The 15,152-nt window shown below is 39.9% G+C and overlaps 1 protein-coding gene across 3 annotated transcripts in view; it reads left to right on the top strand.

The window, feature by feature from the left end:
• The window catches only part of CPQ (carboxypeptidase Q), a 438,881-nt gene that overhangs the window by 126,852 nt on the left and 296,877 nt on the right, over positions 1 to 15,152 (top strand). For all 3 annotated transcript variants that reach the window (XM_053661098.1, XM_037131100.2, XM_053661099.1), the window contains exon 3: positions 6,638 to 6,845. In XM_053661098.1, the coding sequence (XP_053517073.1) occupies positions 6,638 to 6,845 (208 nt within the window). The remainder of the gene's footprint in view (positions 1 to 6,637; positions 6,846 to 15,152) is intronic.

Below are 15,152 nucleotides of genomic sequence, written 5' to 3'. Positions count from 1 at the left end.
ACTTCACAGATCCCCCCTTTTCAACAGAGCACCTATGACCCCCAACCCATGGTAACTAGTGCTGTTTTAGTCTCCCGCAGCCTGAAACTCACCTCTGTATCCTCGTCGCCACTAAGGCCTGTGGATTTTACTCCTTAAATGCCATGAGAAACCGAGGTCCAAATTCTCTTCTAGTTGCTCACTTTGACAGATGTTTTGATGACAGTAGCTTTTGTGAAAGCCTTCCCTCACACACACCCGTCACCAATACAAGGAAATACCCAGTGGAGGGAGAAAGGAACCGTGTTTCAAACACAATGTCCTTCACGTTTTAGAATGTAAATGCTTCCTGTGATACTTGGTAGACTAATCAAGGTTCCCGAAAGCATGGCTGCCTTTAATGTTGAGTCCTCACCAACATTTGGATTCTAAGGGATCAGATTGCTGAGGATCATTTTTTTGCTCTGTGCTTGCTGCTTCTGATGCCGAGTTGGGTCTCTGTACACCTTAAATGTCCTACATCACATGTTGAGTTAGACATCATGGTATGAGGGAGAGGTAGGTGCCTCTGCGTTGTACAGCCGGATGTGTAAATTCTATAGTTTAGAGGTCAAAGTAGACAAATTGCTCTTCCTTAGGTGTCAGCACGGCAGGTTGTCTCGTGGCGGCTGCCTCTCTGGAGATGCTGATAATTCACTGTGCCCGTGGGTGTCAGTGAGGTCAGGTCTGGGCTTGTTCGCCAGGCTGACAGCAAGGTATAATATGAGCCTGGTCTCAGGACGTAGTTGGAGGGGCAGTTGGAATGAATTTTTATTCATTCAGTCGCATACCCCCAGCTATGCTTGGAGTTCTGCTCTTCTAACTATCATTTGACTAATAGCTGAGTTTAACATTTTTCTTCCCTGAAAACTGTTTCAAGGAAACTGATTTCCCCTCTTTCTTGGAATTAATAGAATGAGGACAGGGGTCCATACATATCTTGGTAAAAAATTAGAAGATTTTAGGGTGTCCCCTTTTCTGTTTGGGACCTGGCAGGAAGCCTCCTATTCACTGTAAATGAACAGATATTTTATCTATTTTTGTCTTCCCTTCTTTTTCTTTACCTAGGAATGCCCTTTTCTTCATTTTCAGGTTATTGAAATCTTCTAAGGCCCACTTAAAAGTTTTATTGTATAGGAAACTTCCTTGATTTCCCCATCAAAGTTAGTATTGGTTTATATTATTATTTTGTGAAATTTTACTTTGTACGTTTATTTAGCACGTGTGACATTCAGTGATCTTTTTAAAGTTACTGTTTGCCTATTTTGCTCCCCCAGAGTATAGATTTTTTGAGGATAGGACTGGAACTCGCTCACATTTGTGTTGTCCAAAAAGCCCAGCATGAAGTTCTGTCCAGTAGGCGGGCTATAAATTAGTTCAATGAATTTGAACCTCTAAGGCTTGTTCTTTCGTGAAAAGGATGTTGTACAATGATAATATTCTCCATAAACAGACAGAAACTCAGAAAAGATTGCTCTGATGTTCTTTCATCTGCCTCGTCATGAGTTTGCAATTTCCTTACCACGTCAGGCCAAAACACTGTTTCAAAGAACAACTCTTTTCCTTTCTCCATAACCGAGTCCAGGAAAAGTCATTTTACTGGACCTAGTTATACTGTGCGGCGAACTTGGGATAATTTTATGTGATAAGTATAAGAAGCTATGCTTCCGTTTGGGTGGGCCCGAAGTGTTTCCTGTTTAGGGTTAAGTCTTCTGAAATCAGAGTCAATTTCCTAAAGCATACCACAGTGAAGTGAGCCCCAGAGACACGTTTTTCTGTCTGTAGTCTTTTCCTTTTAATAGCAGAAAACATAAAATTCTCACTTCACGATCTTCCTACTCTTAACTGTTCTTGGGAGGCGCCATGTCAGAAGAGACTGCAATTGGAATGTCTTTATCGGATTCTCCGTAAAGCAAATGACTTGAGCCAATCCCAGGGCAGTCAGGGTCTGCTGTCACTGTGAGGAGACTGCCTAGTGACGTGCAGGGTAAAGTGCTGAAAAAGAAATTGATCAATTTGAAATCAGCCAGGGAGAGTAAAAAGGACCCGAGAATTTTTTATTCTATTTTTATGATAATCAGCTGTAGTCAAGAAAGTCACTTTATAATATGAATTATTTTTTAGTTGGTGCCAGCCCCACATTTTCTTCAGAATTAACCACCATAACCCTTTTCCTTTCTGTTTCAGAGTCTGATGACTCTTGTCCTAGACTGAAGCAGCCCTCACCCACCCCCTGGTAACAGATTGGGACCAGGTGTGATAACCACAGCCTGACGTAGGAGCAGGATCCTGAGTAGACTAAGGAAAAAGTAACTTAGGCAGAATTTTGTATATCTATTTTTTCTTGTTAATCCTCTTAAAAATAAAAATACAGATTTTCTTTTGGTGTATTTTACATTCTGGGGGAAAAAATAGCAATGCAGTTAGTGGGAGGGGCATGACCCTTGGAGTCAGAAAGCCAGTAACTCACATCTGGGCTTCGACACCTAGTAGTTGTATGAACTTGTTTTTTTGCACCTCAGCTTCCTTCTAATAACTCATCTGCGGAGTCTCTGTGAACATTAGTATAAACAATAACTACTCAAATATAGCTATTATTTTCATTATCACCAGTTATTCTGATAGAATATACAGAAATGCACAATTTCCTTAGAAGTATATATTTTTGGAGGGTGACCAGAGATGGGGTATTATTAGACTTTTATACTTTTGCATTATTTTTTAATATTTTATTTATTTTTATTTTTCATTTCAGTATATTTGTGTGCATATGTATATTTGTGCCCATGACTATACGTGTGAATTTTATACATTGTGTGTCCAGCACCATTTCAGGCATTTTGGTAACATTAATGAGTAAGAAAGACAAGCATTTCTACCGCCCACAGAGCTAACTAACAGTAGTGTAGTGGATGCAGCGGGAAACAGATAAATTCTATGGAAAAATTAAGCAAGGTAAGAGGGATGAAGGTTGGGAGTGGTTTTTGGTTGCAAACGGAGGCCAGCGCAGGCCGTAGTGGGACAGTGACACTGGTTTTGAGTTCCTAGAGGTCCTCGTGCACTAATTTTTAGAATGAGAGAGTGGAAAGGAAGGAGAAGGGAGTAGGGAGAAGAGGAGCCCACGGACTTGGAGGAGAGCATGAGGATTTCTTTTATGCAACATATCAAAACACAAACTAACGTTGAAGAGTGACGTTTTCCAGATGGCCTAGTTTTATCTGATTCTGTTGGAGCAAAAAGGCTTCCTTAAGTGTTTGTACACACCCTGCTTTCTCAAATGAAGTATGCTGAACACAGTCCACCCGGCCTGTGACCTCTGCAGGAGATCATCTCCATGGCTGTCACATCTGTGTGGCACTGCCAAGAAGCAAAGCCTTTGGGCGGGCGGGGACGCTCTCAGCTGTTTGCCTACATAATGGCTGAGCCTTGGGAGTACTACACAGTAGCCACCACACACACATAGCTAAATTTGAATATAAATTAATTCCAACAAATGATGTTAAATATTCAGTTTCTGATCACATTGGTCACACTTGAAGTTTTCAATAGCCATGGGTGTGTCTAATGGCTACTGCGTTATCACAGAGATAGAACGTTTTCAACATTGCATAAAATTCTATTCGTATCTGTTATTTTGCATGTTGTTTTCTTGTAGTACTGCTATCAGCTTCCACGCCTCTCTCTTCCTTTTGATTTGTTGTTTCTCATAGTTTATCGGCTTACACACAGATTTAGAATTTGGTGTAAAGTAAGGATAACTAGGTTCTAAAAGAGAGAAAAAGAGCCTTCTGAGTTTTCATACTTGAAATTCTCATTTCTGCTCTGACTTCTGCTCTGCTTTGTGCTTGGCTGTTGCTGTGCAGCTGTGCTCGGGTTGGTGGGAGAATGAGACTTCCGAGTTGTTGTGTGAGAAGTGCTATCAAACTTGGAAGGTGAAGTTGCACTTTTATGGAAGTGCCACAGTTCCAAGTGAATGGTTCCTCATTGGAAACAGTGCCATCCAGGATGGTATTTATTGACTAATTGCTACACATACACCAAGCACTGTGTTAGGCCCAGGAGGTGCAAACAAAAACAAACATGGCCCCAAGCTTTGAGGAGATCACAATTCGGGTGGTTGAGAGAGTAATAAATAGGTACAGTTTCACTGTCCAATGACCAGGTGTGCCCAGGACACTCCCAAAGTCCAGAGTAAGGTGGTGCATGAGCCAGCCTTCCCTGGGGTAGAGGGAGGGGGTGAGACCAGAAGCCAGAGGCCGTGGAATGTTGCCTAAAGGAGTAATTTTTCAATGGCACCCTGAGAAATTAATAGGCATTTGTCACATGACGAAGTTGGGAAAATGGGAGAATGGGGTCAGCAGGACACAATACACCACACTGTGAACAAGGACACTGAAGTGAACTTGCATGGTGAAGGGGAACTTTTAAGTTTACTACTGATGGAATTTGAAAGCAAAGGGATTCTGTGTCTGTAGAGATAGCCAGTCTTTGACTGGTCCATAGATGGAAGAGGGGCAAGGGTATGGTGATACAGGCTCATCTGATTTCTCGGCAGTTCACAGTTCACACTGGCAGCTCTCTTGAGGTTTAATTTGAGGGACCTGGGCTGCAAGCTAGGGCACCAGTGTGATGGGGAAGGAGAGATTCATAGCAATTCAATAGAGAGATAATAAGGGCCTGATGTGAGAATCTATAATTGGGTGGAGCAGGGGACCTGGGTTCAATCAATATACAAGAGGTAAAATTATGAGTGTTTCAGGATTGACTAGACATGGAAGATGAAGGAGACAGAAGAATCAGAGATGATTCTAAGCTTTCAGGAAAACAAATTAATTTGATAGGGAAGTTCACGGTGATAAGTTTTGCCCTATATCTATTACTAGTAATTTGCATTGGCAACCATAGTGCCTCAGTTAAGTTTTGGCTCTTCAGCACTCTGTCACTCTCTCTTTTGTTAAAAGAACTTGGAGCACAGACCATAGAGAAGTACCACCCTTGTATGACTTTAATTTTGCAGTGGCCTATGAAAATTTATAGAAATTTGGCTTTATTTCTAAGGGCTCCAATCCAGATGCCAAAATTACCCCATTGCTGGGACATCCCTTAGGTAAAACATTTAATCTGTTTTTCATTAGGAACAGCTGAAAACCATCAACAAAATTCTTATACTGTGCCAATAATGATGCCAGTCAAGTTGCAAGGTAACTCGAGATTTCAGAAAGTTATGATTCCCAAAATCTGTCTAGGTGAACAGTTATTTGCATCTTTATACATATATATCATGTGAGAAAACTAGTGGCTTCCTTACTTTTCATAATTGTATATTGCTTTTTTTAGATTATAAACTAAATTCTGAGTTCTGAATATAGGAGGAAACATGCATATAGATCTGTAGTCAATTGCTTTAAAGTAAAAGTACAAATTCAGTCTGGCTGGTGCAATTAGAGTAGAAGAGGAGCCAGCTTAAAGGGCCCATTATGATGGAGTTTATATTGAAAGCAAGACTTCCCTTATAACTACACTGCATTTTAAAAGGATTTTCCAAGTAACAGTTAATATTTTAATGACATCTGTTCAGCTTCCAGAAAAACCCAGTTCTCTAGTTTGTAAGATTAGGAAAAGATGCCAAATATATGTTGCTACTTTGGTTTTTACTGACATATTTCATGACTGTGTGTCTAAAGCCACAAAATAGTAGGCGCCTGCCACTTTCTTTTAGACAGTTATATTTAGCCACTGCATCTGGCCTTTGTTGCTAAATTTTGTTGTTATTAGTCTAACTGCTCCATAAAATTGGATCTTCAGTGGTCTGGCAGTGTCTGAATGACTTCTCAGAACCTGTGAGACCTTGTTCCCTAACGAGAAAGATCTGAGCAAGATTTGTGGTATGAGGAAGGATAGTATGTCTCTTCATGTGAGACAACAGGATACTAGGACAGTTGTACAGCATCCTCAGAAATCTGAGCTGAAGATTAGTGATGTGTTTGGTGTGAACAAGTACTGTGAACTGAGAAGCATGGGAAATTTCCGCCTCCTTTGAGAATGTTTTGTACAAGGGAGGCAAGAAAACAAGAGGACATTTTCTGGGTTTTGGAAGAGGTTACACTGACTATTTCTTAAAAGTGTATGAAGATCGCTGGCTTCTAAGATCATTCTTCATGAATGGCTATTCTTTGTATGATGTCAGTGAAGGTTGTATACCAACATATCAAAATAGTTTTGTGAAAAGATAAATGTGTTTCATTAACCCTAAGGAGAGCTTCCTAAGATGCATTTTCTTTATGAATAAGTAGTATCATTCTATGAAACTTGTGACTTCTTAGGGTGGGAAAGAAGGAAAAAAAACACTATCTTGTCAAGCCATTTGTGATTTAATACCAGCTGGTCAAGTGTGCTGAAAAACCTTTTGAGTCATATGTTATGTTATTTCGAATGCCTTTTCTCTCGGGAAACTGGCTAACCCCCACAGTCTTTCTCCCATGGTAAATGGCTGTAAAACTTTGATCACTCCAACCAGTTTTCCAGATGTAGCAGGTAAAGCATGTGTGACCTTTCACATGCCAGTTCCACCTGGCTGATCGGAAACCATAAGTTGATCTTGGATGGCTTTTATTTCTAGGCATTACGGCAGAAGTGCTGGTGGTGACCTCTTTCGATGAGCTGCAGAGAAGGGCCCCAGAAGCCAAAGGGAAGATTGTTGTTTATAATCAGCCATATGCCATCTATTTCAAGACAGTGGAATACCGAGTCCGGGGTGCAGTGGAAGCTGCCAAAGTGGGGGCTTTGGCATCCCTCATTCGATCGGTGGCTTCCTTCTCCATTTACAGGTGGGTCATGATGTTACTTTCAAATACTTTAAAAAAAACCAGGGTTTTTCAAAAAAGCAAAACCCTTATAAAATAAAAACAAACCATTTCAATGAAAAAAAACTGATTGCTCATGAAATTTTTTTCCATATTTGGTCAGTTGTTTGTAATATCTTCTCTGGCCTTTTCGGGATTCCAAGCATCCTTGGTGCATTCTTTAAAAAGCTTTCCACATCCATGATGATACCATAACATTCCTTATTTAGCCAGTATATTATGTATTTTCATTAGTGGGAGAACTGAATTCATGTCCGTGTCTCATCAAAGATTTTTTAATTAATGTATTTTTCCATAACCATTTAGTCCTCTATTCCCAACCCCCGCAATCACCACACTGTTGTCCATGTCCATGAGTCCTTTTTCCTTTTTGCTCAATCCCCTCACCCCTGTCCTCCCCACTGCTTAGCTGTCATCTTGTTCTCCATCTGAGTCTGTCTCTATTTTGCTTGTTAGTTCTGTTTATTTATTAGATTCCATATATATGTGAAATCGTGTGATATTTGTCTTTCTCTATTTTTTTCACTTAGCATAATGTTCTCTAGGTCCATTCATGCTGTCACAAAGGGTAAAATTTTTTCCTTTTTTTTTTTTTTTTTTTTTTACAGCTGAGTAGTATTCCATTGTGTAAATGTCCCAGAGTTGTTTTATCTACTCACCTACTGATGGACACTTGGGCTATATCCCTATCTTGGCGATTGTAAATAATGCTTCAGTGAACATAGGGATGCTTATGTTCTTTCGAATTAGTGTTTTGGGTTCCTTTGGATATATTCCCAGAAGTGGGATTGCTGGATCGAAAGGCAGATTCATTTTTTATTTTTTGAGGTATCTCCATACTGCTTTTCACAGTGGCTGCAGAAGACTGCATTCCCACCAACAGTTCAAAACAGTTCCCCTTTCTCCACATCCTTGTTAGCATTTGGTTGTTTTTTTTTTTAATTTACTGATGATAGCCATTCTGTCAAGTATGAGATTGTATCTCATCGTGGTTTTAATGTGCATTTCTCTGATATTAGTCACACTGAGCATCTTTTCACATGCTTATTGGCCATTTGTATGTCCTCTTTGGAAAAGTATCTATTCAGGTCTTTGCCCATTTTTTAATTGGGTGGGTTTTTTTGGGGGGGTGTTGAGTTTTGTAAGTTCTTTATAAATTTTGGCTATTAAGCCCTTATCAGATGTATTGGTGAATATGTTATCGCATTCTGTGGATTGTCTTTTTTATTTTTTTGATGTTCAAAAACTTTTTAGTTTGATGTAGTGCTATTTGTTTATTTTTACTTTTGTTTCCCTTGCCTGGGGAGTTATATCGGATAAAATGTTGCTATCAGCTATGTCCAAGATTTTGCTGCCTGTATTTTCTTCTAGGATATTTTTGGTTTGGGATCTAACATTTAAGTCTTTAATCCATTTCAAATTTATTCCTGTGTGTGATGTAAGAAGGTGGTCTAGTTTCATTTTTTGCATGTATCTGTCCAGTTTTCCCAACACCATTTATTAAATAAGCTATCTTTAGCCCATTGTACATGCTTGCTTCCTCTGTTGAATATTAATTGACTATAAAGGTGTTGGTTTATTTCTGGGCTCTCCATATTAATTATAGAGATTAATCCACTAATCTATATGTCTGTTTTTATGCCAGTACTGTGCTGTTTTGATTACTATGGCCTTAGCATAGTTTGATATACAAATAAGTAGAAGCACATACTGTGTTCATGGGTAGGAAGAACTAATGTCATTAAAATGTCATACTACCCAAAGCAATCTAGATTCAACACAGTTCCTATCAAGATTCCAATGGCATATTTCACAGAACTAGAACAAATATTTTAAAATTTTATATGAAACCACAAAAGGCCCTGCATAGCAACAGCAATCTCGAGAAAGAGAATCATGCTACCTAATACCATCAAAGATTCTTAATGACTTCAGAGAAAGCCAGGCTCTCTCCATTGTTGCCGGGAAAGTAAAATAAAAATAAACTGGGTGACATGATGGAGGCCATCTAAAGTGTAGTGGAAAGAGTTGAGGAGGCAGAGGACCTTGGATATAGACCTGGTTCAGCTCTCAAACAATTGGGTAGCCTTGGGAGGTGTTCTTAGACTCCCTGGGCCTCAGCATTCTCTTCTGTTGATTAGTGATGATGACGAGTAGAAACTTTAAAAAGTTAAGGATAAGCGAAGTAAACTTTTGAAAGATATTTGTTTATCTATAAAGGTCCATATAAATGTTTGGTGGTATTATTTGAGGGCAGCACAAGTTTTATCTTTTTCTTCATGGCTCTGATTGAGGTAATTTGGAAATTGCTTTATTGACCCTTAGTCCTAGTAATTCAGCATTGCAGTGGATGGAAGGTCTAAAACTTGACCTGCAGACATTTGACCTGCTGAGTAGTTGCACATGGTGGTGTCACACATTAAGGATAAAATATTTGAGAAACATGGATAAAAGCAGCACCATTTTAGCATTGTAGCCTGGTCTCTTTCAGATTATATATATATATATATATTTATATATAATTGCAGTAGGGTTTATTTGGGCCTCAAGACTAGATCTTTAGTATCTATAGTAAAGGAAAGTTTATGCTGCATAATTACTCTTTGGAGCTGGAAACACAGCTGCTTGACCTTAATCAGCACCCTACATCCTTGAAAATAAAATAACCGAGGAGGATACATTAGCAACTAGGAACCAAGTCAGAGGGAGTTGTCCAAAAAAGTAGAGAAAAAAGGAAAGGGACATTTTTCTTTTATGCGGGTTAAGATGGCTTCCTCGGGAAAAAGATTGAACATGTTAAGACCACTTGTTAGAAGTGTTTTGAGAGAAAAACTAGTTCTACTCATGTCTCAGTGCTAAAAATAATGTTCTTTTTAGAGTCTTTAAAGATTGGGTGGCTAGTGAAATAATGATTGGACCATATTCTTCTGGATGGTTAACCTGCCCTGGGGGAAGAAGTCCTAAAGTGGCTAGTTCTCTTCCCAGAATACCTCTATCTCCCCTTAGAATAACATACTCAGCAAGCTGTGGCCATTCCCCATGATTTCACTGGTCATGAGACCTAAATTATGGAGCTAGTCTTTTGCTTTGTGAAACTGGGTGACTGCCAGAAATATTTATTTAAGAACTACTACTCATAAGACTAATAAATCCCCAGATGACTTAATGCACTGAAGTCTGCCAGGGTTAATTGGCTTTTTTTTTTTTTCTCTCTGGTGCAATGAAGATGTTTGGAAACCCAGGCTGTAACCTAGGAGTGCCAGGGGAATTTTGTCCAGCATAGGACTTAGAAATCTGTTGTTAGCCTCTCAGATTTGGGGCCAGCAACTTATAGTGTGTATTAAAAAGACATTTTTCTTAATATTTCTAGATCAAAACTGATTATACTTTTACCTTGATTTTATAGCCAAACATATTTCACTGGACTCTTGACTTTTATAACTCCATATTTTCAACATTTATAAATACGTAATAACCTTGCCCTTAATATAGTACTTAGATTAGAATCTTTCACATATGTCATCTTATTTGTTCTGAAAACAACCCAAGACCAAACAGAAGGGGCATTATTATCCCTATTTTATAGCTAGGGATGTAAAGTTCAGAGAATTCAACATACTTACATGTTTAAGTCTTGTATCCTGAAAAATTAAAACCAAATGAAACAAACTCTGTCTCTTTATCCACTTCTAGCTAATTGTTTCTTAGAGTCCATTTTCTTTACAGAGTATTTTATATTCTCATCCCTAATTCTTCATCTCTCATTCACTCTGCAGACCATTTTAACCTGGCTTTTGCCAGTACTGAAATGGAACTTGTGAAGGTCATAAGTAGTTGGCTAGTTGTCAAGTATAGCGCACATTATCAGGCTGTCATATTACTTTATCTCTCTGCAGCATTTGTCATTATTGACTGCTTTTTCCATATCTCTTCTCTTTGGCTTCTAGGACTTCTTTCTCATATTCTCTCTCTCCCCACCCAGTCCCCTCTTCTACCCCATTTTTCCCTCTACCCTCCCTATTTCTCTGGCTCGTCATTCAGAATATTCTTCCTGAGCAATTCCCTCATGCTTTTGGCTTCAACCACCTCTCCCATCCTTACCACTGACTGAGCTCCAGACTCTCACATCTAACTACCTGCTGATTCTTCTTTTGGGTGTTCCACTGAACACTTCCTTTCATTTCTTTCTCCTCCATTTTCTCTCTCTCTGAGAAGAATGCCATCTATTTGCCTTTTAAGTTAGATGTCCTTGATTACCTTTTTCTTCCCTTATCCATTATTTCTAGTAGTAACTATGTCTCCTAGGTTCGGTCATTTCAACAAACACATATTGAGCAGCTCCATTTCCCAACATCACTCTGCATTCTAGTGTCAGGAATCACTAACCTGTTCCCAGTATACCACATTTCCTCAAAGTTTCACGACACTGCATTTGCATTCTCCTCCTCCTCCTTCTATTTCCTTTCTCGCTGTCTCACAATGTTCAAGATCCATCTCAAGTGTCCCCCTTTCTGGGGAGCCTTCCTTGACATCCAGCCCCGGCCCAGGTGACATGCCACTTTCTGGTAGACCCACATCATCCTGTGCCTACTGTGTATCATAGCGTCTTGGAGGTTGTTTGGATCCATGCCTTGGTAGGGTAGACAAACTGTTATGCAAACAACTTCAAATGCTGGTCACTTGCAACAATAGGAGTCAATTTCTTGCTTACAGAGTAGTTTCAAGAGTGTAGTCAGAGGTGGCCTTCTCCTCCTTTCCATCTTGTGGCTCCATCACTTCTAATATCTCAGAGTTATCTGTATCCAGCTAACAAATAAGGGATAGAGAAAATTCATGATTGGGAGGGAAGTTTTCCATGGCCAGGTTTGGGTATGGCATAACGCACTTCTCCTCTCATTTCACTGGTCAGAGTATAGTTGTGTGAAGGCTGGGAAATGCCCACGGTGAACGGCAAATGAGTTTGGTGAACTATTCCAGTCTGTCCCAATTGCCTGACTACACATTAGACTATACATTTCAAACAAATATGGATTATATTTTTTTACCTCTGTATGCCCTTAATCTCATATAATGTGTTACATACTAGCCCTTCGGGAAACGTCTGTTGAAGGAGCGAACCATGGCAGGGCTCTCATGGCAAGCTGACTTCAAGTGCTTGCTGGCCACACTGTGTAGCCTCTGTACAGTAAGCTCAAAACAACTTGCACTTTTAGGGCACTTTGCTCTGCGTTGGGAGGAAAATACACCAGATTGTATCTTCTTTCTGCCACAACATTCATGTTTTGAGTTCCTGATTGAATAAAACAGCTCCTTCCTCTCTGGCAGGCAGTTCCCACTCCGTGGGAGTGGGTGACACTGGGTCCTGTCTGGGAACTGTGTGGACATCAGCAGTGCTAGAGAACAACACACAAATTATGATTTGTTACTGCTTGACTTCAAAATCAGAGAGTCTTTTAAAGGACAGGAAATGCATTTTGTCACTTTGGTTTGACACTTGTCAGCACAATTATCAATACTTGTCAGCCATTTTGGAAGTGAGGTGGTCACATGGTTACATGATCGATAACTTCAGAAGGACAGCTGCATTACCTCCGGTCCCACTGTTGTCGTTTTTTCTGTTCACATTATCAGTGTTCTTGTGCTCAAATTTACTTCAAAGAGAGGATTTTCTCTTTATTGAAGATTTTATAATGACTTTTTCCTTTTGTTCATCATGAAGTATCACCTGGGATTCCCAATTAGATCTTTTTCAGCTTTTCTAAAATATGTAAAATACCTTTTGACTTTGTCATAGGAAGATATTTTAAGGATGAATGTAGTTAATAAGAGATTTAAGTTCTACAGAGGAATGCTTCTTTGTAGAACCATTTTTCTACATTTTTCTCAAGTTAATATTTTTTCAGTAAACATTTATTGAGTGCTTACCAGCTACTCAGAAGTTGCCAAGTACAAGGGTTATTAAGATGAATCAGACATTTTTTTCCCTTGGGAATAGTCTATTTTGCTAAAAGAGAGGAGGGTAAGCTTAAAATATAAATGACTAGTGTAATGTATTTTTTATTTAGTGCTAAATGTGTGGTTGGGGGAAACAGATGAAGGAAGGAAATTAACATTTATTAAGCACCTACTCTGTGTTATGCTTCTTTGAAGGCTTACATAGTTTGTTTCAATTAATTGTTTATAGGACCCAATAAAAGTGAATTTTTAAAAAAGATTTTATTATTTATGTATTTTCAGAGAGAGGGGGAGGGAGGGAGAAATAGAGGGAGGAACATCAATCCATTGCCTCTTGCACATCCCCAGGTGGGAGCCTGGGCCACAACCCAGGCACACGCCCTGACCAGGAATCCAACTGCAACTTTTTGGTTCACAGGCCAGCACTCAATCCACTAGCCACACCAGCAAGGACTGAAAGTAGATATTGATATCTTTCTCTCTTTTTTAAAAGATTTTGTTTATTCATTTTCAAGAAGGGAGACAAGGAGAAAGAGAGGGAAAGAAACATCAATATGTGATTGCGTCTCACCCACCCCATGCTGGGGTCCTGGCCCACCACCCAGGCATGTGCCCTGACTGGGAATTGAACCAGCAACCCTTTGGTTTGCAGCATGCACTCAGTCCACTGAGCTACACCGGCCAGGGCTGATATCTTTCTTTTATTGGAGAAACCAGTTCAGAATGATTAAATGGCTAGTCAAGTTACCCAACTACCAAAAGAACTAAGAGTCATACTCAGAGTCTTTGGTCCTAAATTCTATACACTTTAGATCACAGGAAGCGTCCTGGAGAGCTAGTGCTACAGAAGTCTAGGAGAAAAAGGAGAAGTCTGATTAGGGCTGGCTACACCGGGATGCAGGGTTTGGGTGTGCTCCACGAGAGAGTTACCTGAACAAGGGAAGTGAAAGTGCATTCTTCTTGGCACTGTGATCAAGGCAAGCAGGTGAAAGGAAGAGACCAGGTTGTGAGGTCCCAAAATACTAGGCTGGGGAAGAGTTGTTAAGTTTAATGTGGAGCAAATGGGGAATCACTGAATGGGTTAGTTGTGGGGGTATTGGGTTTCAGAGCACTGCGTCTCTAAGCATGGTCCCTGGAACATCATCATCGGCCTTATCTGGGAGCTTGTTGATATGCTAATTATCAGGCCTCATCTGAGACCCATTAAATTAAAAAATGCTTAGGTGTGAGGCTTGTGTTTTAACCGGCCCTCCAGGTGATTTTGATGCAAGTTAAAGTTGGGGAACTACCGTTTCGGAAACAGCAGTCTGGCGCTGCATGTAGCACGCCTAGAGAAGAAAAGACAGAATACTGTTCTAAAAATGCGGATGGGAAATAATGAGACCATAGATGAAGGCAGTGGGAATCTGAAGGGACAGCAGGAGGGATGGTATGAAAAACTTATCAGAATGTGAGGATGGGTTACATTTGATGGAGGAAGTAGGAGTAAAAGTTTATAGTCGGCAAGGATCAAACATGATGGGATGAATCAGCATTTGGTTCAGCCCAATATTTAAAAATCATGAGTTCTACATAAAAAATAGGGGATGGTGGTGTTTAGGGAAAGCCAGATCTGGCAACAAGGGCAAACTTCAGCCAAGTAAGTTAGCTACCAAGTCATCTTGTTGGTGGGATGTGCCATCTCCAGTCTGCCGGTTTCCCAGCTTCACTCCGCCCAGCCTGGGGGTGAAGAATGATGAGAAATGCAGGTTTCAGGAGAGGAGACTGATCTGAAGGCAATGCCATCAGTTTGGTGTTTAGACATTTTGAGTTTGAGGTGACTGTGAAGCAGTCCCATTAATCTGGTTTTTATATTTTGTTAAGAAAGACAGTTCAGCATTTCCATTTCTCTGTTATCCACTTTTTGGATCACCCAAGGCAATTTAAAATTCTAGGCTTGCTCTCTGGCAATGCAGTACACCTCGGGACGTGCTTCTTCGATATGCGAGCTCAAGAATGCAAAGTGATTTTTATATTAGCCCAAGTAAAATATAATTCAGAAAGTAATTATATTGAGGCCAAATTGTCTGTTGTACTCCCACTGCCAATTATATATTTTTTCTAGTTATTTTTTCCATTGCCCCGGAGAATTGAACACAGACTAAATTTTAATCAGTAAAGGAAGCAAAAGGCTGTCCCTTCACTTTACTGTGGAAATCACATCACCACCCTGGGTAAGAAATCATTGGGGTGGGAATGAGTTGTTGATAGAACTTGGCTTTGCAAATACTACTTGTTTACGTTTTCTATCACTTGGCCTTTGTGTGCTATATGGAG

Source organism: Artibeus jamaicensis, unplaced genomic scaffold, assembly GCF_021234435.1.
Source record: "Artibeus jamaicensis isolate MK-2021 breed Jamaican fruit bat unplaced genomic scaffold, CSHL_Jam_final scaffold_916, whole genome shotgun sequence".
NCBI classification, from domain to species: domain Eukaryota; kingdom Metazoa; phylum Chordata; class Mammalia; order Chiroptera; family Phyllostomidae; genus Artibeus; species Artibeus jamaicensis.
The sequence above is the reverse complement of the archived record's forward strand: the minus strand, read 5'-3'. Positions and strand labels throughout refer to the sequence as shown.